The following is a 20,527-nucleotide window of genomic DNA, read 5'->3' as shown; positions in this document are numbered from 1 at the left end:
TCTCTTGTCATCCAATCATCTCTCTATTTAGACATCGCTTCAAACGTCCAACGTTGAAGCCTTGTTGGTTACCTGTAAGCCCGAAGCAGTCTGAGAGAGCAGGTGATTTCATTTGTCCCCTCCCAGCCCGCCTTGGATCGCAGCCGCCGCCTTCCCCATCCTATCGTCGTCTCAATCACATTCCGTCACCTTAGTTTGCGCTAATAATAACTTCTTTCGACCCCTCCTAGATCGATTGCAAATTTGAGCTCTTTGTAAATTCGACTGGAAAAGCCTACGCATCTTATCCTCTGATATCCTGTTCTCGCCCCTGGCTCCGTCCGAAGTCGCCGTTCCCTCGACTGCCTTCGAGCCTCCCTGCCGTCGCTATTCCTGCAGTCACCGCAGGCACGCCCAACGCGCATCCCCTTCATAAGGGCATCCTTTTATCCTCCTACTGGCTCCTTCGCTTTCAATAGACCCGAGTCGCTCCCGACTGTTCGATAACAGAGGTCGACGCAGTGAATAGGGTCTCCCATACGGGTCAAGTGACGTACACACATACGCAGATCTGCCCATGTCGACTTGCTTTTTCTTGCGAGGTTGAGACAGTGGAAGACTAGGAATTTTTCAGACCGCAACGCAGCCCAACCTCAACACCGCCATCATGGCTCGTTCTCGGCAGCCAACTCGATTCTCGAGCGAAGCTCCTTCGGAATCCTCCTCGTCGACCTCGCCTGAACGTGCCGCAGACGATGATACCGATTTCTTCACACTCCAAGCCAACGACTCACAGTCATCGATCGGCGCTGGGAACCCTCGTGATTCACACATCCAGAATGATCCAGAGACCGTATTGCCACCGATCGCCTACCTTCCACCAGAAATCCTCATCTCCATATTTTCGAAACTAAATTCTCCGAGGGATCTGTTGAGTTGTCTGCTGGTATGTCGTATATGGGCATTGAACTGTGTCGGTCTTCTTTGGCATCGACCTTCGTGCAACAACTGGGATAACTTGAAGAAAATCGCGGCTGCTGTGGGAGAAGAAGACAGCTTCTTCCTCTATTCAAGTCTCATTAAGCGGCTGAATCTCTCCGCTCTTACAGAAGACGTCAGCGACGGGACCGTCGTTCCATTTTCCCAGTGCAACCGGATCGAGCGTCTCACATTGACAAACTGCCGCAAACTCACTGACATTGGCGTATCCGACCTGGTCGTCGGCAGTCGTCATTTGCAGGCTCTGGACGTCTCGGAACTACGGTCTCTTACTGACCATACTCTTTTCAAAGTGGCGGAAAATTGCAACCGTTTGCAGGGTCTCAACATCACTGGATGCGTGAAAGTGACAGATGATTCGTTGATTGCTGTTTCGCAGAACTGTAGGCTTCTCAAAAGAGTAAGTCACCTTACAATCGAATCACATGGTTCTCATTCTAATTTTCGCAGCTGAAATTGAATGGAGTGTCCCAAGTCACCGATAAAGCGATCCTGTCTTTCGCTCAGAACTGCCCATCTATCCTTGAGATCGACCTTCAGGAATGCAAGCTCGTTACAAACCAGTCAGTGACGGCTCTTATGACAACGCTACAGAACCTCCGCGAACTACGACTCGCCCACTGCACAGAAATAGATGATTCCGCATTCCTGGACCTTCCAAGGCATATTCAAATGACTAGTCTTCGCATTCTTGATCTGACTGCATGCGAGAATATCAGAGATGAAGCCGTCGAACGCATCGTTAGTTCGGCACCGCGGTTGCGGAACCTTGTGCTCGCGAAGTGCAAGTTCATTACCGATCGTGCCGTTTGGGCCATCTGCAAATTAGGGAAGAACCTACACTATGTTCATTTGGGCCACTGCTCCAACATCAACGATAGTGCAGTGATTCAATTGGTCAAATCTTGCAACCGAATCCGATACATCGATCTTGCATGTTGCAGCCGCCTGACGGACAGGAGTGTACAGCAACTGGCAACTCTGCCGAAGCTAAGAAGAATTGGCCTGGTCAAATGCCAGTTGATTACAGATGCTAGTATATTAGCACTTGCGCGGCCGGCCCAGGACCACTCTGTGCCATGCAGCAGCCTGGAAAGAGTGCATCTAAGTTATTGTGTCAACCTCACCATGGTTGTAAGTTTTGTCACGTCCTTGTTTCTGGTCAAAGTCGTGATTGTCTGACCTAAGTATAGGGCATCCATGCTTTACTCAACAGCTGTCCTCGTCTGACGCACCTAAGCCTTACCGGAGTCGCAGCATTCTTGCGGGAGGAACTAACGGTATTTTGCCGTGAGGCTCCCCCCGAGTTCACCCGCCAGCAGCGCGAGGTCTTCTGTGTTTTCAGCGGTGAAGGCGTCAATCTCCTTCGCAACCATCTGAACCGAGAAGCTGCACCCCAGCGGGATGTGAACGAAGCCACCATGTACGATGATGAAGAAGAACTGGATGAAGACGAGGGCCAAGTGACTGGCCTCATGCATGCCGCTGCGATTAACGATGACGACTACATTAACATCACACCTCCTCATGCTTGATACCCCTACAAACTGCTTCCAGCGTGTGACTTTTCGTCGGTATTGTTTCTTCCATCCGTTCTCTAGCATGATTTATCTTTCCCAAGTCTGTTCAGCATGTCTTACTATCATGGTTGTTATCTCTATTTCTGGTTGGATTTTAGCCGGAACAAGCATCGCCTTCTTCAACTGGCGCTTTCCTGTTATCTGGTTATTGCATTGGTAGCGGTTACACGGGGTCTTTTATCTTACTCTTATTATCATTTGTCAGCCGTGAGTATATTGTTGACGATGGCACATATGAAGATTCTATACTGGAAACTGGCTGGCCACCGACAAGTGGTTGCAAGTAGACATCCATCGGTATCCCATTTCAATTAAATCATAGATTTGTTGCATAGCAATATATTGTAGCAATTTTGAGAATATTCCGTGTTTGGTGTAGTCTTATGGTAGGTGTACCGCCAGGTCCCGTGCGGCCCCGGCTGCTTCCCGCCTCAGTGTCCTGTCTCGTCTTCTCCGCACCTTGCTCAAGCTCAAGCTCTCTCTGTCTAGAGACTTCGTCCGCCAGGCTAAGGCTCCCGAACCCGGAGTCAAGACAATGGACCAGACTAAACCACCTCGGGGAAATCCATTAGCTTTCACTCCTTGGCCTGTCACGCTGATCACCGCGGTCGTGTATCTAGCTTTCGTAATCCCGCTGCTAGTCATTTACCATGTCGTTCCATCCGCACCCACCTCGAGCCCCGATGGTCTGAATATTACCGAAGCTTGGAGCGACCTTCAAGTCCTCACTGCAGGCTACCGCCCGTATAACTCCCGCCAGAACGACAAGATTCATGATTGGTTGCTGCAGCGCATCAACGAGATCCTGGGCGCCGCGCCGCCCGCGACTACTGACAAAAGGAAACCGGACGTTTTCGTCTTCGACGACACGCGCTCAAACCTGACATTCGCCCGCGACAACCTTGCTGTATACTTCGAAGGGACCAACATACTTGTGTATATCCGCGGCGAAGATGATGACCAGGAACAATGGTGGGAGTTGCCGGAGGGAAGTCCGAAGGGCAAAGGAGGTGTGCTGGTGAACGCCCACTACGACAGTGTCTCGACGGGGTACGGTGCTACAGATGATGGGATTGGTGTTGTGACTTGTCTGCAGCTGGTCAAATACTTCACAACTCCGAAAAATGCGCCCCGAAAGGGACTGGTGGTGTTGTTCAACAATGGCGAGGAAGACTTCCTGAACGGCGCGCGCGTATATAGCCAGCATCCGTTATCGAGGTTTCCGCATACATTCCTCAACTTGGAGGGCGCGGGCGCTGGCGGACGCGCGGTGCTGTTCCGCAGTTCCGATGCAGAGGTCGCTGCGTCTTATATGCGATCGGAACATCCATTTGGGTCTGTGCTAGGCTCAGATGGTTTCAAGGCGGGGCTCATTCGAAGCCAGACCGATTATGTCGTGTTTGAGGGTGATATGGGACTCCGTGGACTTGATGTCGCATTCCTCGAACCGAGAGCTCGATATCATACGGATCAGGATGATACTAGGCATACTAGCAAAGATTCCTTGTGGCACATGTTGTCGACCGCTGTCGCGACTACAGAGGGTCTTGTGTCTGACACAAGCCATCGGTTTGATGGGCCAGCGAGGAACGAGCACAAGATAGCGAGTGGGACAGGACACCAGGCTGTTTGGTTCGATCTCTATGGAAGCACCTTTGTGCTCTTCCGCCTACATACTCTATTTGCGTTGTCGGTCACCCTTCTAGTGGTCGCGCCTATCGTTCTACTCTTAACAAGCATTATCCTAACCAAAGTGGATAAGATGTACCTCTTCAGGACTTCAATTCGGCCGGAGGGTAGCCTGGAAGTCCTTCCTCTATATGGCGACCGCGGAGTCATTAGATTTCCATTCCTTCTTGGAATCCCTACCGCTGTTACCATAGGCCTGGCGTACTTGCTCACTAAGTTCAATCCGTACATTGTCCACAGCAGTCAATACGCGGTCTGGAGTATGATGGTGTCTGTTTGGATATTCTTGGCCTGGTTCGTATCCCGCGTGGCTGACTTTGCTCGGCCATCCGCGTTTCATCGCGTCTATACATTTACTTGGACCTTTATTTTCATGTGGGTTCTTCAGGTCATCGCCACGGTCTACCAGGACCGTTGGGCCTTGGGGGGCAGTTACTTCATCTTCTTTGCATACGCAGGAACGTTCCTGGCTACGTGGATCTCGTATCTTGAGCTCTTTGCTCTGCCGCGGAAGTCCGAATATGCTAACCACTTACGGCCGGTGTCAAGACATGCCAGCAGCCATAGTAGCAGGCGGGGACTGTCTGAGGAGGATGAGGAGGATGAGGATGAAGCGCCGACAGAGTCGACATCACTGCTGGGAAGTCGGCAGCGAACTACATTTGCAAACTACGTTCGAGTGAGCGCGGACACCGCGGACCTTTCAGATAGCGAGGAGCATACGCAGGATGTCAATGTGTATGGTCTCGAGCAACGATGGAGCGCTTCTCTGCCTAAATGGCTATGGCTGCTGCAATTCCTCCTCGCGGCTCCTGTCGTTCTCATTCTGGTCGGGCCTATAGCCTTGCTGCTAACTAGTTCCCTCCATCAGACGGGACAGGATGGGAGCTCTTCACTGTTCATTTACATTGCCATTGTGGCGCTTACAACACTTCTCTTGACTCCGATGCTACCATTTGTTCATCGTTACACCTACCATATTCCGCTCTTCATGCTAGCCGTATTCGCCGGGACATTGATCTACAACCTTGTTGCTTTTCCGTTCTCCGATTCCAACAGACTCAAGCTATTCTTTATCCAAGAGGTCGATCTCGATACTGGTCTAAATACTGCTTCATTGACGGGAGTCCAACCGTTTGTGCACGATGTCGCGGTTGGCTTACCCAGTGCGGCAGGCCAAAATGTTACTTGTGGTCCTCTCGGCGACAGGGTCAAGTGCTCCTGGGCTGGAATTCCTCCACACGTCCTCACAGAAGACAAACCTCTAGAGGAATGGCTCTCGTTCGAGGTTTCCCGGTCTACCGATAAATCCCGCCACGCTCAACTCCAGATCTCCGGCCAAAACACCCGTGCGTGCAAGGTCATCTTTGACTCTCCTATCAAGAACTTCCATGTTGCCGGCTCTGCGTACGATCCTCGCTTCCCGCATACTTATGCCAAGGGAATCAAGGAGATTCGCCTTTGGAGCCGTGTATGGGATAACACTTGGACAGTAGACGTGGAGTGGTTTAACCCGGACAGCTCGTCAGATCACAGTAAAACTTCTGGTTCCCTCACCGGACAAGTTGTCTGCCTCTGGAGCGATTATAACCAACCCGGTACTATTCCGGCTCTCGATGAAGTGCGACAGTATGGTCCTGCTTGGATAGGTGTTAGTAAACTGGCCGACGGGCTCGTGGAAGGTCGCAAGACTTTTGAAATCGCCTAGCTAGCCCTGGTACCTACTTATTCTAATGTCGACAACGGTACCATCGGATCGGATTGAACTTTTTTAGGCGTTTAGGATTTGAGCTATGATTTGTGTTTCTACCTTTCCTTGCCTTTTAGTCCGGTTCCTTGCTGGGAGTGTCTTATCAATATAGCGGTTCCATTACATGTTATGTTTGCATTCGAATGCTTTGCGGATGGACGTCGAAACATTTCCCGTCCAACAAGGTACTGCGACAGTAGTATATACCCAGATGCCTCGCAGCGGGCTTGTGTTAGGTTACTTCGATGCAAGGTATTCATCACTCTGTGGTACCTTGGTAGAGGCGACCACTCTAAGTTCATTATTCTAAACCTGGTTTACCGTACTACAGCTCGAATGTGAGGACCTGAGAGCGCGACGTCGAGATTGACCTTCTGAAGCCATAGACGGCCGCATTTCCACCGGTTAATCCCATCAGCAACCCGCTGATTTGGTCCTCTATTACTTGCTCCACACCATCGTTTTGTTCGGTGAGTCATCGTCTAAGTCACCTGAGGTGCTCAACCTCAGCTAGTGTCACTCGAGCTCAACATCTGAGCATATGTTACTAGATTTACGAGAGAGCAGGTGAAAATAATACCTTGGGCAACACCAACTCAAGGTTGGCCTGGAGACCCGTAGCTGTCTCTAGGAGATTATTTGCAGGGTGAAATAAGTGCTTACCAGCAAAAGAAATAGAGAAGGACGAACTGGTATCTATGAATGGGGGCGCTAGAGGTACAAATGTGAAATACTACAGCAAAATGAAGTATCAACAAATTGAGATCCTTCTCTTCCAACCTTTAGCAATCCACGTGATCAGATATAAAGTTGGGTATGAAAGTGGGATATGAAATGGAAAGTCGAATCGAGTGGTGGCATCTAGATAGGAACCGCAGTTAGGAAGGCTGGGATTCGGTAATCAAGGGGTGTCGGTGGTAATTGAGTAAGACGGTAAACTAGACATGGAGAGACACGGGGATCGTATGGATGAACGTCTGCTGGAGAAGGTCTCTCTAGTTGGGAAGGCTTGGATCTTGTTCAAAGCTGGAATTTTACAAATGAAGCTTTATCTACTATGTTACTATATCGATAGATATATCTTTTGCGATAAAACAACAGCTTGCAAGAGACCACCCCATTTGCCACGGGCGATGTTAGTGATTTCAATATTCTTGGACATATATCACATTCTCCCAAGTGTGTTAATAAATAGTTTAGATAAAAAATTGCATGTTAAGCTAGAAATTGGACCACTTTGGAGGTGTTCGAGGTTATGGGGCTGTGGAATGCTTGGTCCAGTGAACATTCACTTGGAATATGTCAATTCTACCATTATTGCCATCAGGAGGTTGGGAGAGTGTGTCCGAATAGGGCTTCAGAAGTCCGGACTTGCGTAGAAACATTATCTTGTTTCCAGACTGACCGGATCCCTGGGAACACCTTGGCTGTCAAGAATACGATAATGGGATTGGATTTGTCGCTTCCTGGTCAGCAGCCTAGTTTTCACATGCGATGGTTGCTGGTCAACGAGAATCTCTCCCTTAGATTCTTGATGCATATAATGGCGGCCTCTGGGGCGGCAGAATCCACTTTACGACGCGCTCTGGTCCTGACATGGAACCTATATGGTCTTTATCACCCTCGAAGTGGATATCCAGGTCATGGAGTAAGAAGTCGCATCACTCGATGAAACAGAGACATTGTCAGGGGATCCGGATGGGGGTTTCTGGGCCCATAATCTGGGCTCAACAAAGCAGCTTCTTAGTGCAAATGGGGCGAAGTCTAGAGCGGCCGCGACCTGCCGTGGGAGGTTTTCTAAGAAGTTGGGATAGCCAGTTGAAAAAAGGGCCAAAATAGCACTGGAACCTCGAGTTTGTTCAAAATAACCTGTGGCCTTTGTAGCACCGCAGGGTGTTGCAGGGTGCGCTCGCTGAAATTATCATCGTAGGTGCTGGTTGGAATGGTTATTTTGCGAGTGGGGAGCCATCTACTATACTGGCATCTTCCATCTCCGGAAAAGTTAATTGTTAACGCTCTCAATAATCTCTTTTCCAGATCTGAATTGAGAGATGAGATGCAGACTGAAAGAGATTTTATTGACTGCGTAGTAGAGTATGTAGTGGGTACTTCTCGAGTCAGTCGATCAGCGGGGATGACTGGAGCTAGGTAGAAGTAGAGTTAGTGTCACCGCCACCACCACCACCACACCCTCGCGATCCAGAGTATTATGAACGCCCGTTCTCGCCATTATTGCACCAATACAGCTATTAACAACCTATGCTGAGATCTAGCTCACCTAGCCTGACTTTATTGATCCGCGCTGGGATTGTATACTATGGCGCTGTCTACGTTATTGTAGCATTGTGTCAACACATATGTTTAGGCTGTGACTTATTTCTAAAGTAGCTACTTATAGACTGTCCTGCTGGCATATCTCTGGCGCTCTTATAACGTGGTAGATTCCCATTTTCAGAGCAACACCACGCAATTTCTTTGTCGTGCCATGCAAGATGAGCTCAGTGTGTGCGGAAAGACTGCGGCTGCTGCAGGATGCGCCTATGTTGTGATTACTGGCAGGATGACGCCGATATCAACTGAAAATGGCGATGGTAGAAAATATGGTGTATCAGGCAGCTATGCCAAAAGCGATAACACTAACCAGAAGAGGGGAACCGCAGGTCCTCGCTTTATGTTTCGATTCCATGCGATGAGCTGAGGAAGGTGCCATATTTCTTACAATTCCCCTCCCTGCTTTTCATCATGATTGGCCCAGTCCCTTCCGTACTGATTCAAGGCAATATACACTTCGATGAGTATCTGGCGCGATATGAGCACTCATATATTGTTCAGCTACTTCCGTTGGCAATATGCAATAGCAGCGTCCACGACGCCTGAGGCTCGGATTAACAGGAGTTGGAGTTGGATTTGGGTCAAGAGTCACCGTCGATGCTTATGTCGAGGCTGGGACCGTTTCTTTTTGTTTTCTTGCGAGTTGTAATGTGCTAATGCTGAAGGTGTGAGGCCGTAATCTCATTGCTCATTAATCGTAAGAAGTAATTGGTGAATAGGATGTGGACGTGGACGTTGATGTGGATGTAAATTGAGTGGCTAGGATAGGGACAACTAGGGCATGTTCTGCTTCACCTTGTACTTGCTGATCTTCTGAAATGCGAAGTCGGCAAGCGCTGAGAAGATTCGGTGAAGTCTCGCTCGGAACATGGAGGATTGTTGGTCTGTGTTTCGCCGCTGAGGGCGTGCGAGATATCGGAGTGGCCTGTTCCTGATTCGCGAGTGAGGCTTGAGTGTTCGAACATGGCGATGTCGACGTCAACCTCGTCCATGAACGGGTGACAGCGTTGTCGGTTAGTCGGAGTCGCGTGCGTAAGATCTGAAGTGACCCGTGTGGCGTCGACAAAATCTGGAAACTCCGGGGGCGAACCGGTGACAGATTCTTGTTTCCATATATGGCTGCGGACGAGGAAGACGAGTTTACCGAGAACCGCGAACTCGAGCTTCAGCTTGACGCTGTAGACAACGCCCTTGATCATTGTTTCCATGATGTAGTAGTCCATGTATTCGACGACCAGGAGGCCAATATCCATGAGGATAATAATCAAGTTGATCGCGACAAGCTGATACATGATCTTGCGTTTCCCCCTGTCTGGGTCGAGACGGAGCATGCGAATCGTTTCTGAGATATACAGGGCGGAGAGGACGAATTCCTGGATGCAGAAGCCGGTCATCTGGATCTTCTCCATAACATTATATCCGTTGATGTAGCCGCGTCGTCCAGCCGCCAGGTTAGAGCCGTAGGTGAGGACTGTCGTGGGGACGTGGAGGATGACGACATTGATGATGATCATAGCTAGCACTCGACGGAGGACGCGCTGGTTAGGGAGGACGAGGTGCAGCCGCGAGTAGAGCACGATAGCTTGACCAGTGACCATGCAATACCAGCCAATGGTGATGAAAGTGACCGAAAGCCATGTTGCGGATGTCAGGTTGAAGAACTTGAGCAGGAATCCGAGTGAGTACGGAATGAGCCCCACGGACGATGATATCAGTAAGCTCCAGAAGTACAAGCCCCTATAGTCACTAAATGTGACAAATACGAGGGCAATGAGCTCGATGGCGTTGTACCAGGTAATTCCGGCGAGCGTCGCGATGGTGATCTCAAGGCTTAGGCTGTCGCCCGAATACCCTCCAGTGATGCCATTTCCTGGTGAGCTGCTGGAGACCATATCGCTAATTCTGAAAAAGCTGGTGCTGGCTGTGGGATGCGGTGACGAGATTCATGGTGTGCCTGAGGTGGAGGAGAGGCAACGGGGGATAGATTGAACCGGTCAGTAAAGAAGAGGGAGGGGAGGGAGGAGAGCGGAGAGGGAAAGAGAGCGAGAATGACAGAGTAACACAAGAAGACAAAGAAGAAGGTTGAATGAACGAGGAGATGGAGAGTTGAGCGAGCTGGATGAGATGAGATGGCCGTCAGGTGAGAAGGCCAAAGGAGTCGACTCAGGGCGAGAAAATACCCCGGACTGGGGCCGTCACACCTCCAACCACCAGCAGCCAACAACACCACTCAATGGACGCGAGATTCACACGCAGAGGCAAGTAATGAGCTTACGCCCAGGACAGAGGAGATCACTACGGAAAGATCAGGACAAGAGCAAGGGAAAAAAGCCCGGTGCCCCGACGCCCAAAATCCAGCACACAAAACGGAAAAAATGGCAGCCCCAAGAACCAAGATCGGGTCTAACACAAAGTGAGTAAGCCGGCAACTGAGTAGGAACAGGGGCTAGCCTGACGATGAGGAAAGAAACCGATGATGTGCAGCCTATTTTCGGATGGGCGTTTTCGAGTCAGCCTTCGAGCTGCAGGCCACCAAGGCCAAGACAATAAGTTCTCCCCTCGCCTCCTTCCACCTTGGAAGTCTCCTTGCTAATAACAAGCTAATAACAATGAAATAAGTCCAGGTGTAAGGGAGACGCTGGCCTTCAAAAACCAACCGTTACGTTACTCAGCCAAGCGGCTTTCACCGACATGGCCTGTGATCATTTCCCCAGGTCTTCTCCGTGTGCCTCACTGCTCCCCCTCTCCTCTCTCCACGCCTTGAGTGGATCGTGCAATCAGAATGGACCTTGCTTTGGGCCCCATACCCAGAACCGCGAATCAATCTAGTCACGTCCGGCCCAGATGGATCGTCCATGTGGACCCATCTAAGAGCCCCAGATCCAATTATGAATCTCAGGAATCTGATCCTCGCCAGTGGCGGGCCTGAACGGCTGACTACTTTGACTTGATCGCTTAGAGCTGGCGTCTCTGGCAAGGTGCAATTCTCCCGAAGGCTATCCATACCTCGAAGTCCGCGTTCTTTTTGGCCGCAGAGCAAGCGAATTGCCGGTACGAGTACGGTTCAAGTAGGAAAGCTCGAAGAATGGGGAAAAAATCTTAAAAGCTTTTCTGGCACAAATTGGACGGCGGAGGGTGAGATGAGGTTGCTCCGCCCCATGGGCCCGCTCCTGCCACCCATCACCTGTCTTTGCTCCTTAAACCCCTTTTCCGCGTCCTTCGTTCTACGTCATCTCTTTTTGTCGACTTGTCCTGGACAGAGACCAGTCAGCCACTGAGGGTACTGAGCCACATAGACTCCCATCAGTGATGACTCAATTTCAGTTGCATTGTAACTTAGCATAAGGGGAAAGTGGCCGCGTCCGTGCCCGGGCGGGCAACAATGACTTCACCTGCACGTTGGACCAGGATAACATTCAATCCGCCACACGGGGCCTAACACGAACAGTCTGGGACGGACTCGATCTACACCGCATGTTGTAAGAAGACTCAAGGAAGCCGCTGCCACGTACGTTCCCGCATACGTCCATGGGAAGCTGCAATGTCAACAGTTACTGGGAAATCGTGAACCTTCGACGATGATATTCAAAGGCTTTGCTAGGGAGAAAACACCGTGGATTTGTCACAAAAAGGCAACTCGCGGCAGCGTGGCTTGAATCCTGGCATTAATATCCAATCTTTGTTGATATTACCACACTGCTCCAGCATCGTCGCATAGTCGTGGAATCTTCATCCCCTTCCACAGCGGATTATGGACTCATCGAGACATTATGTGATTTGAATACGGCGATCACGACGAATTCAATTTTGCTACTCCTATCTTTATCAAGACTTTTATTTCTCCGCAACACTAGTTTTGCGACATGTCAAGTGTCGACAAAGGCGAAATTTAGCGTCGTCACTTAGACTACTGATCGAATTTCTCCGGCGCGAGACCCAGAGTCGTCGGGGCTAGGTCCTGTCCCAACATGATGGATATGTTTGAGCTCTCAGCTCCATGATTGCCGATCCGTTCGTGGCCCTAATCTACTGCATATCGCACTGGGTTCCATAAGCGTGGTTGTATACTACGCTTCCTACACTGTATTTTTGTACAGAGTGAGCGTTGGAGTACCACCCTACCGAGCCTACCTTATCCATGGTAAATTATCGCACAGTACTCTTATTGCAGCCATCCGATATCCTGTGCCGACTACCTCTGATGGGCTCAAGGAACGCATCCGTTTGCGATAAATTACGGACTGTCCTCCAACAGAGTCGATATTCAGCTTGCCTGACCGGCGGTGAAGTGAGAGACGCGAGCCCCTTATTGTTATTATTATTATCATCATTATTGCTACTATTATCCCAAGGCCTGCTGCAGCCTGCTGCAGCTAAAATTTTAGGAATCGGAGTTGACTTTGGCTCCAGGAGCTGGGTCACCCCTGTCTAGCGTGTCCTGGTCCTTCGGGATCGGCTCGCACAAAGCTCTAATCATCCATGTACACGTCCCCGACCTACCCTTGACTTAAAGCGACCCAACTGTGAGGTAAGTGACAGGCGCGTCGCCCACCAGGAGGCGAATATCACTAATGACGGGAACGGCAACGTACAGAGTACAGACTGTGCAGCTCAGCTCACCTCAGAGCACAGTCTCCGCCGTTGTGCTCCACCTACCACCTACCACCTACCACCGAGCTCAGCGCACAGTGATTGCGGATGATCATCCGGATAGGGCAGACTGGGCAGAGCTCCCGCGGCCTGAAGGGCCAGTTCATTATTCTGCGGATTGAATAGTCACGCGACCATTAAGTGACAGCCCATATAAAGACGCGGTAGATTGTGCGACGTTAATTAGGATAATCCTGCGTATCGACCAGGATGATGGAGCTTGCCACATGCTGCCCCTTGTGTAGTCACCGCAACGACGTTCTTGGGAACTGCATTGACTGATCGCAAATTATTTTAGTCCGTTATATCTTACCAAGCAGGGTTACCGAGTGGTGCGCCCCAGTGCGAAACAGTACCTTGTCCGGTAGACACGGTCAAGGTTCCATCGTGTCTGCAGACACTCGGGAAGCGGGAAGTGGGAACTGCTGGATGGCGCCGGCCGGTCGGTGTCCGGATTGCTAATGTTCGATTTAGTATCTTTTCACTCATTGGTTGGCTGATAAGATTGTGCATGCATCGTTTGATGAATGATAGTGGTACGTTAGAGACACCCTGGGTTGTTTCAATTCTATCAGCTGAAGACGAGCTTGCCGATGACTTTTACAGGTTGGCAACACTGTTCTGCGGCGGTGGCTTACGGAATTGCTCGAATGGGGAATTCCTTTGCGCACGAGGACGGCCCTATTTTCTCGAAGAATCTTGACGCTGACCTATCTTCAGGAAAGAAGAAAGCAGGCCATGTACGACGCCGGGTATATGGCTGATTTCTCTCGCCATTGGACGGCGAGGGGCCGTGAATCATGTTTAGAGAAACCCTTGATGTTGATGCCAGACGTTCCGTGGCGATGAACTGGCCTGGGCGTGAGTTGATGTGGCTACTCAGGAACTGATCGCATCGTCCAATTCGAAACCCGGCCATGGATGAAGCTTGGAATGACAATTGCTCCGGCAACTCCCTGAAAAGTAACTCTTTCCCGAGTTGTAGACATATACGGCATTAACGTCGCGTAGGTATGATGTTCCTCATATCTGGTCCATTGGGATATAGCAGCTTCGCGCCACGACTTCAACCACGTAACATGACGGGTTAAACTGGAGAATCCTGTTTGTTCCCGGTGGATACGCACGACTCTGCCGTCTGGAGGTGTTGGAAAAAGCGTCTACTGAGTTTGCGCATACCGCTTGCTTAATGCTAGCATCTTGTCGCCTGTCGGAGAGTAGCCCCATACACAGAGCGTAGCGGACTGGCGAGGGCTCGTGACAGGCTTGGCGAAACCCACGAATTCTCGCAGAACCCCCTGGAAACTCCTACAAGGCTGCCTGCACATCATTCAGAATCCGTTCCAAATGTCACAGAACAGGTAGGGGTTCGCAGGAGACGGGGACCCGAACTGGTCAGGTAGGACGTCGGACTGTAACGGGAGGAACGTAGTCTAGGGAGACAAGTTATCACACTTCTAGAAGATCGCTAAGCCGAGTAATGGTTATTGATCGGATAACAGAGGAATCTGTTTGACTGTGCTTTGTTTCATAGCTATAGAAGGTCCTAGAACTCTAGCTGGCTGATTAGCGTCCGGCGCAGGATAAGCCACGCCGATCTGAAGCTGAGGATTTCGCTCAAAAGTCTAATACGTACTGCAGCGCAAAAAACAGAACCAACTGCCAGTCAAAGCCATTGTCTTGTTGAAAGTCATTGAGCGCTCACTTACGTTCAAAGCTATTGATCGGACTATACGAGCCAAGATCCGGGACGTCGAAGGACACGGGCAATGCCGAATAGCATTACAGTGTCGAACTCGCAATCCACTGGACGTAGTCGAGACACACCACTAGTTGAAATCTAGCCTGTGTACTGCATCTTCGAAGCAGTTTGCCGCACTGACGGACGGGCGCAAACAGCCTTGACAGATAGAAATTACCCAAAGGCTTCAATCACCATGAATCTTTTGGCTCTGGATAGATGCTTCAAAAGGACGCAAGTCCCAATCCCCGTGTGGCCTTCCCGAAGCTCTGCATGTGGGTCGAATGCACGGTGCACATTGCAACCAATGTCAGTAGCGTTGGCAAATGCGGGTTCTCGTCACACTGGGTTTTTATTATGTTTTTTTTTTTTTTTTTTGAAGAAATTTGCTGTCGTTTTAAAGTTCATCAGAGCGAACCTTTTCGACCATGGTAGTTCTGATGAACAGAGATCGACTACTCCGTACTACTGCCTAATAATATGAGCGCGGTGTCAATCCTCGACGCCATGTCTCTGGTTATCGCGTTTCCGCAACGCCAAAGAGGGTCTGAAGGCTTCTCGGCTCTCTTGCAGAACAAATAAGTCTGGACTGGGATACTGCAGCAGGCAAGCGTTTATCTCATCGAGAGCATCATCACTGAGGTAGTGGTGGCATTTTAAGAAGGGGTGTTGCAGCTTTGCGAGTAAAATGCGGGTAGAAATCCAATGAAGAGGAATTATGTCGAGTAGAAGGTCATAGGATCAAAGTCTGGAAGTGCGATCGTCTTCGCAACAACTGTAGTATGCGTTAAGGGCGACAGAGAATGTCCGGACTTTTGTATGGATCAACCGATCAACAATTAGTTATCTCCACCTGGAGGCTGGGATGCATCCGAGGCGCCTACCTCTCGGAACGACGATAGCTGTGGGTTGTTTGTCATCACCTACAGAAGTCTTCCTCCTTCTGCATTTGCCAGGAATCGAGATTTGAGAGTTTCAAACCACACGTAGATGCTGGTTTCATGAACATCTCGATGAGTGCTTGCTACAAGAGCCAACGTAGACAAATCAAGGTCAGATCCTTGTAAGTTGCCGATGGCTGCCGGCCGAGTGCCTTCCAGCGAGTGGAGATCGAGTACGGGAGTTGTACGGGGCTCATTTTTGATGCATTGCGGCATGCCTCGATGCAGTTTGATGAGAAGCTCTATCGTCAGTCCTGCCAATTCAAATGTGCATCTCGATTTGCACTCTCCACTTCTCTTTGTTGGAACCCCGTAAGAGAGATAGCCCGAAAAGTCCATGGCCCTTTCCAGGCCAACTATAAAAAGCCAATGAACTGCTCGTACAATGGACCGTAGAGCATTGAATCTGAACAAAGGTTCTCTTGACTTGTGGATCATTCACATATGCCGATCATGGCCCCCTCTGCTGTTAGCTTTCCCCCTTCCACAGAATTCGTGGTAGCCCCCGAAGCCTACTATTCATCTGGCTTGCGTGCGCGCTTCCTCCTCGATGCGGACCGGTCCGCTGCGAAGACTCAGAGTAAACCCGCGACTTACGCTAAGATTGGGTACGAATTCGATGAAATAGCCTATAAGAAGCGCGTCCAGGCTAGTCTCGCAGCGGGAAACTTGCCCAGAAAAGTACCTGCGGGCTGGCCCACTCAATTGTCTGGCCCCTTGGTCTGGGACCGGGGGGACTTTCCGGATGAAAATGAGTATGTATATTATTTGACCGGCAAGGACAAGGTTGAGATATCCGATGCCTTGGAAACTTTTAAAGGTTCGTTCCCGGTTATCAATAAAAAGGCAGCGAGAAGTCGTTTTCTGGTGGCCTTACCACAACAGCCAGCGATAAAAGCTCACTGAAGCTAACAGAACGCGAGCAGGTTTTGGCCTCGGTGGCCATGAAGTCTCACAGGCGACATTTCCTCTCCCGTCGCTTGGGAAAGAACTTATCAAGGTGCGCAACGATGTGTATGAGGGCCGTGGATTTGCAATTGTGCGCGGACTAGACCCGGATGCGTACACCATGGAGGACCTCACGGTGGTATACTTGGGAATATCGAGTTACATCGGCGAACGACGCGGGAAACAAGATCAGCGAGGTTCAATGTTGAGTACGGTTCCGTGATGAAAGTTGTCAATGAATGGAACATTACTGACGAAACTCTCTTGTCATCAGTGCATGTCATCAAACGAGGCGACGAACAGCGTGACATCCAATACAGTGAGGATAAGGTAGGCGCTCCTGCATATAAGCACCTTTCCTCTTCCCGTGACAGTGACTGAAAAACGAGTGCATAGCCCTTCCACACGGACACTGTTACCGACTGTTTGTGCTTGTTTACCCGAAGCCTGTCCGAAAAAGGTGGCCGTAGTATTCTCGCTTCCGCCTGGACTGTGTACAACGAGATTGCAGCCACTCGACCAGATATAATCCACGTTTTGTCACAACCGAACTGGCCATTTGACACGTAAGTATCCGCCGGTCTGTCCCACGCAGTGATGGATTCGTGCTCTCAAGTTAGGGAAGCTACTAGTCCTGCCACAAACAGCTAATCAATGGTTAGATTCGGCCGTTCCCCTCCGTATTACACCCGGCCGGTCCTTTTTTACCATGACGACAAGCTCATCACATCTTTCTCGCGCCGGTTGCTGGTCGGACATGTGCCATTCGACAAGCGAACACCCGGAATCCCTGGTCTCACAGAAGCACAGGCCGAGGCCCTCGACATGATTCATTTTGTTGCACGCAAGCATGAAATCACCCCCCGGATAGAACGCGGCGATCTCCGCTTCATCAACAATATGGCGGTACTGCACCGACGTGAGGCTTTCGAAAACAGTGCGGGGAACGCCCGGCATCTGATCCGGATCTGGCTGAATAACGAACAGATGTGCTGGAAGCTGCCACGAACGCTGCAGCTCTCGTGGGCTCGTATCTTCGAGGACAATGAGCGTGAGGAACATTGGGATCTTGAACCCCCGCGCCGAGACGGCAAGATCCTGAGGGTCGCTGGATCATGTGATTAATGAGACCATGATTTATGAATGGAGGCTCGCAGACGCTGGGTGCAGTTTTGGAAGAGGGGGAAGAGGATCGATCGAGGGGCAGAGGAAGAGGTGGAGAGGCAGACGAGGAGGAAGCGGATGGGGTTGGCTGGTAGGTAGAGTGTGGAACTTGGATCAGTGCCAGGTGGGATGGATAAAAGAGCGTGAAGGATGGACGGGGCAAAAGTTTGGTTCACGACGACACGAGTGTCCGTGCCCAATTTCGGACACGGCACCTCTGCTCGAGTTTTCGTCTACAAAAGTCATTTCGTCTTTGGGGTTCCTAGGTGTTTCTTGTGCTTCGGGTTATGTCTTCATGGTCATGGCATTCATTACGCTTTCTATCTATTCGAATCACGGTAACCTCCTAATTGTACGGGACGGCGGCTATTATACTAGGTACTATTCCCAAGCTCTAAACAGTCGGTCCAGGCGCCCATTCAACATCATATAATTGTGAAATCCAATACAGATCGTCTCCATATTCCCGATTTGCCCGGATCTCAGCCATGCGCGCCGCTACGGCGAAGTCAGATCAGCAACGCCCGGCACTGTGGACAAGGAGCGCACTTACCTCTGGCAGGGTGGTTGATGTGCTGGGAGGTCTCTTTGACAAACTCGAGCTCCTCGCTATCTAGGTCTGCGGCGGTTGCCAGGCTGCGTAACGACTTCTCGTCGTAAGTCAGATGGAATGGGAGGACGCCTTTGTTCAGGTAGTGAAAGTGAGCCAGCGCGGTTTGCATGCCCTTCTGCATTCCTTCAATGCTCAGGCGGTTGGCATATACGCTCTGTGGGTGTACGCGAGTCAGTGCCGTGGACCAGTTTTGCAATCATAGGCGCAGGGACTAACCGGCAAGCCAAATTCGCGAGCAGTCTCCCAGTCCCGTCTTGTTAGCATCGCGCAGCTGTGTAGCAGGATGAACAAGGTTAGGTATATTGTCAACCAATGCTCGCGTTTATTCTCCGTGATCAAGTCTTTCAGAGCCGTCAAAACTCTACCGCAGAGAGGACGGAGGACTCTGGTGTACATGATGCATTCCATCTGAGCAATCATGATACCAGGCATCGGGACCTTTGCATGAAAACGGCTATTTGGATCATCCACTGGTGTCCCTCCGACGGCCTCGTAGTAGTACTTGATGTACTCCGGATTGCTGATCTTACGACAGCCGACCCAGAACTGCAGGCAATCCCTAATCAAAGCCTTTTCTCGTGGTGGCTGCACCGCAGACTAAGCAGGGTTGCACATTCGCAGGGGCGACACGGCACTTACCTTTGCTTTTTGCTGATAAAGGAAGGCGAAATAGTAGGTGCGCCAGATCAGAAGGTCGAGATTCCCGACCTCGTATTTGATGTACGCACCCACATAGTTGGCCGTTAGCCACTTCAACGTTTTAGCGGCGCCTTCCATATCAGCGAGCGCATACTGCGGCATTGGATGGCGTCTAACATAAGGTCCCGATGTCCACGTCGTCTCCAGCATATCGCCCTCCTTGGGTATGAATTTTCTCACCTGCACATCATATGGAGCGTCGACGTGGACTTGGGATAACGTTATCGTCTTGATCTCAGATGATGCCCAGTCCGTGATGTCGACGATCTCCATACTCTGCCATCGTCTGCTGAATAGCTGGCACGGCATATCCTGCTCTCGATACAACGACACATCGGTGATGATCATCCGGAGGCATGGGAGCTTCCGGATACTGGGAGCCTTTGACTGATGCGCCCGTTGACAAGTAAGGCAATCGTTAGTATAAGGATCATCATGATCCGGCTCACACTACAGAGTGCTTTGTTAGCAAGGGATTAAGAAAACAACCGGAACAATCGCTGCCCACCCTTATCCGCATCATGCGACATCGGACGCAGCCCTTCAGATTCCTTGTAAGGGCCGTTTCGGTGCGTTTGCTTTCATCCTTAAACGGACCGCGACGACGGGTACTGGCCTTTCGATGCTTCCTCTTCGCCGTGTCTTCTGGTGTGGTCTTGCGTTTCCGTCGAGTCCTCTGGAATAATACGCACCGCGGGTTAGCCATCAACAACCTCGGTCGGCATTTTGATGCAACATACTGGAGGAAGAGACCAAGTCTTGCTACAGGGTCCGCTTGGGGGCGGATTTACGACACTCGAGCTTCGCTCATTTAGTCCGGGCGATGTATCTTGCTGCTCTCCGTCGGATGCGATCGACGAATCACTATCCGACCCGGCAGCCGACATGGCCCAGGACGAGGATGCGTGAGAGGACGACCTGATCGGACGGCCGTAATCCAACGGCATCGCGATCAAGTCGCCCTGACCGCTCGACAACAAGACTGGAGAGCAGTTGTGCGGTTGCAGTGTTGGACCGCTGTGTTGACTAATGAAGGCGCTTTGGGCGCCGAACATAGGGTCGTCCCATGAACCCGCATAATGAGACCAAGATAGCGACATTCCACCGTCGATGTCCAGACCAGAATCTTGAAATACAAGCTTCCGGTCGTCCACGACTTCCTTCGCATCATTAACTGCATCGAACTTCGAGGCTAGTCCATGCAAACCAGACACTGCAGATGGACGAAGTCGCGAGTCCGACCAGTGCCGTCCAACGTCCCTGGTAATCATCAGGCTGGGTAGTGGGGGTGGCGGATTCAGCGCGTCTACAGCAGCCGGATTATTCCTTGTATCCCTGCTCACTTTATTTGGCGACAGTATTGTGGCCATGAGCTCATCCAACAGTCGTGGATCCGATGCAAGGTCGGCAATCAACGATGGGGGAGGGGGAAAGGCAACGCAG

At 50.7% G+C, this 20,527-nt stretch overlaps 5 protein-coding genes across 5 annotated transcripts; 3 read left to right on the top strand and 2 right to left on the bottom strand.

The window, feature by feature from the left end:
• Positions 1-646: 646 nt before the first annotated feature.
• BDW70DRAFT_159557 (putative ubiquitin ligase complex F-box protein GRR1) lies at positions 647-2,513 on the top strand (the record flags this gene model as incomplete). Its single annotated transcript, XM_073740715.1, has 3 exons — positions 647-1,378; positions 1,429-2,112; positions 2,172-2,513. 3 exons carry the CDS (start codon positions 647-649, stop codon positions 2,511-2,513), a joined length of 1,758 nt encoding a protein of 585 aa, XP_073596404.1.
• A 474-nt stretch (positions 2,514-2,987) lies between these two features.
• Positions 2,988-6,193, top strand: BDW70DRAFT_135344 (M28 family metallopeptidase). The gene has a single exon (XM_073736668.1). The coding sequence runs from the start codon at positions 3,094-3,096 to the stop codon at positions 5,953-5,955; it is 2,862 nt and encodes a 953-aa protein (XP_073596403.1). The 5' UTR covers positions 2,988-3,093; the 3' UTR covers positions 5,956-6,193.
• A 2,714-nt stretch (positions 6,194-8,907) lies between these two features.
• On the bottom strand, positions 8,908-10,336 carry BDW70DRAFT_44660 (uncharacterized protein). The gene has a single exon (XM_073744026.1). It carries the CDS (start codon positions 10,218-10,220, stop codon positions 9,120-9,122), a length of 1,101 nt encoding a protein of 366 aa, XP_073596402.1. The 5' UTR covers positions 10,221-10,336; the 3' UTR covers positions 8,908-9,119.
• Positions 10,337-16,113: 5,777 nt separating this feature from the next.
• On the top strand, positions 16,114-17,733 carry BDW70DRAFT_149922 (TauD/TfdA family dioxygenase; the record flags this gene model as incomplete). Its single annotated transcript, XM_073739089.1, has 5 exons — positions 16,114-16,480; positions 16,587-16,817; positions 16,883-16,938; positions 17,005-17,174; positions 17,271-17,733. 5 exons carry the CDS (start codon positions 16,114-16,116, stop codon positions 17,731-17,733), a joined length of 1,287 nt encoding a protein of 428 aa, XP_073596401.1.
• A 324-nt stretch (positions 17,734-18,057) lies between these two features.
• On the bottom strand, positions 18,058-20,355 carry BDW70DRAFT_167890 (uncharacterized protein; the record flags this gene model as incomplete). Its single annotated transcript, XM_073742336.1, has 6 exons — positions 18,058-18,270; positions 18,326-18,539; positions 18,602-18,970; positions 19,025-19,534; positions 19,593-19,760; positions 19,825-20,355. The coding sequence occupies 6 exons, from the start codon at positions 20,353-20,355 to the stop codon at positions 18,167-18,169; spliced, it is 1,896 nt and encodes a 631-aa protein (XP_073596400.1). The 3' UTR covers positions 18,058-18,166.
• Positions 20,356-20,527: the final 172 nt, after the last annotated feature.

The sequence above is a fragment of the Aspergillus foveolatus genome, assembly GCF_047715535.1.
Source record: "Aspergillus foveolatus strain CBS 279.81 unplaced genomic scaffold BDW70scaffold_21, whole genome shotgun sequence".
NCBI classification, from domain to species: domain Eukaryota; kingdom Fungi; phylum Ascomycota; class Eurotiomycetes; order Eurotiales; family Aspergillaceae; genus Aspergillus; species Aspergillus foveolatus.
The sequence above is the reverse complement of the archived record's forward strand: the minus strand, read 5'-3'. Positions and strand labels throughout refer to the sequence as shown.

Excerpts from the sequence above, each read along its gene's own strand:
- BDW70DRAFT_135344 (XM_073736668.1), top strand. The coding sequence starts at position 3,094 with ATGGACCAGACTAAACCACCTCGGGGAAATCCATTAGCTTTCACTCCT.
- BDW70DRAFT_44660 (XM_073744026.1), bottom strand. The coding sequence starts at position 10,220 with ATGGTCTCCAGCAGCTCACCAGGAAATGGCATCACTGGAGGGTATTCG.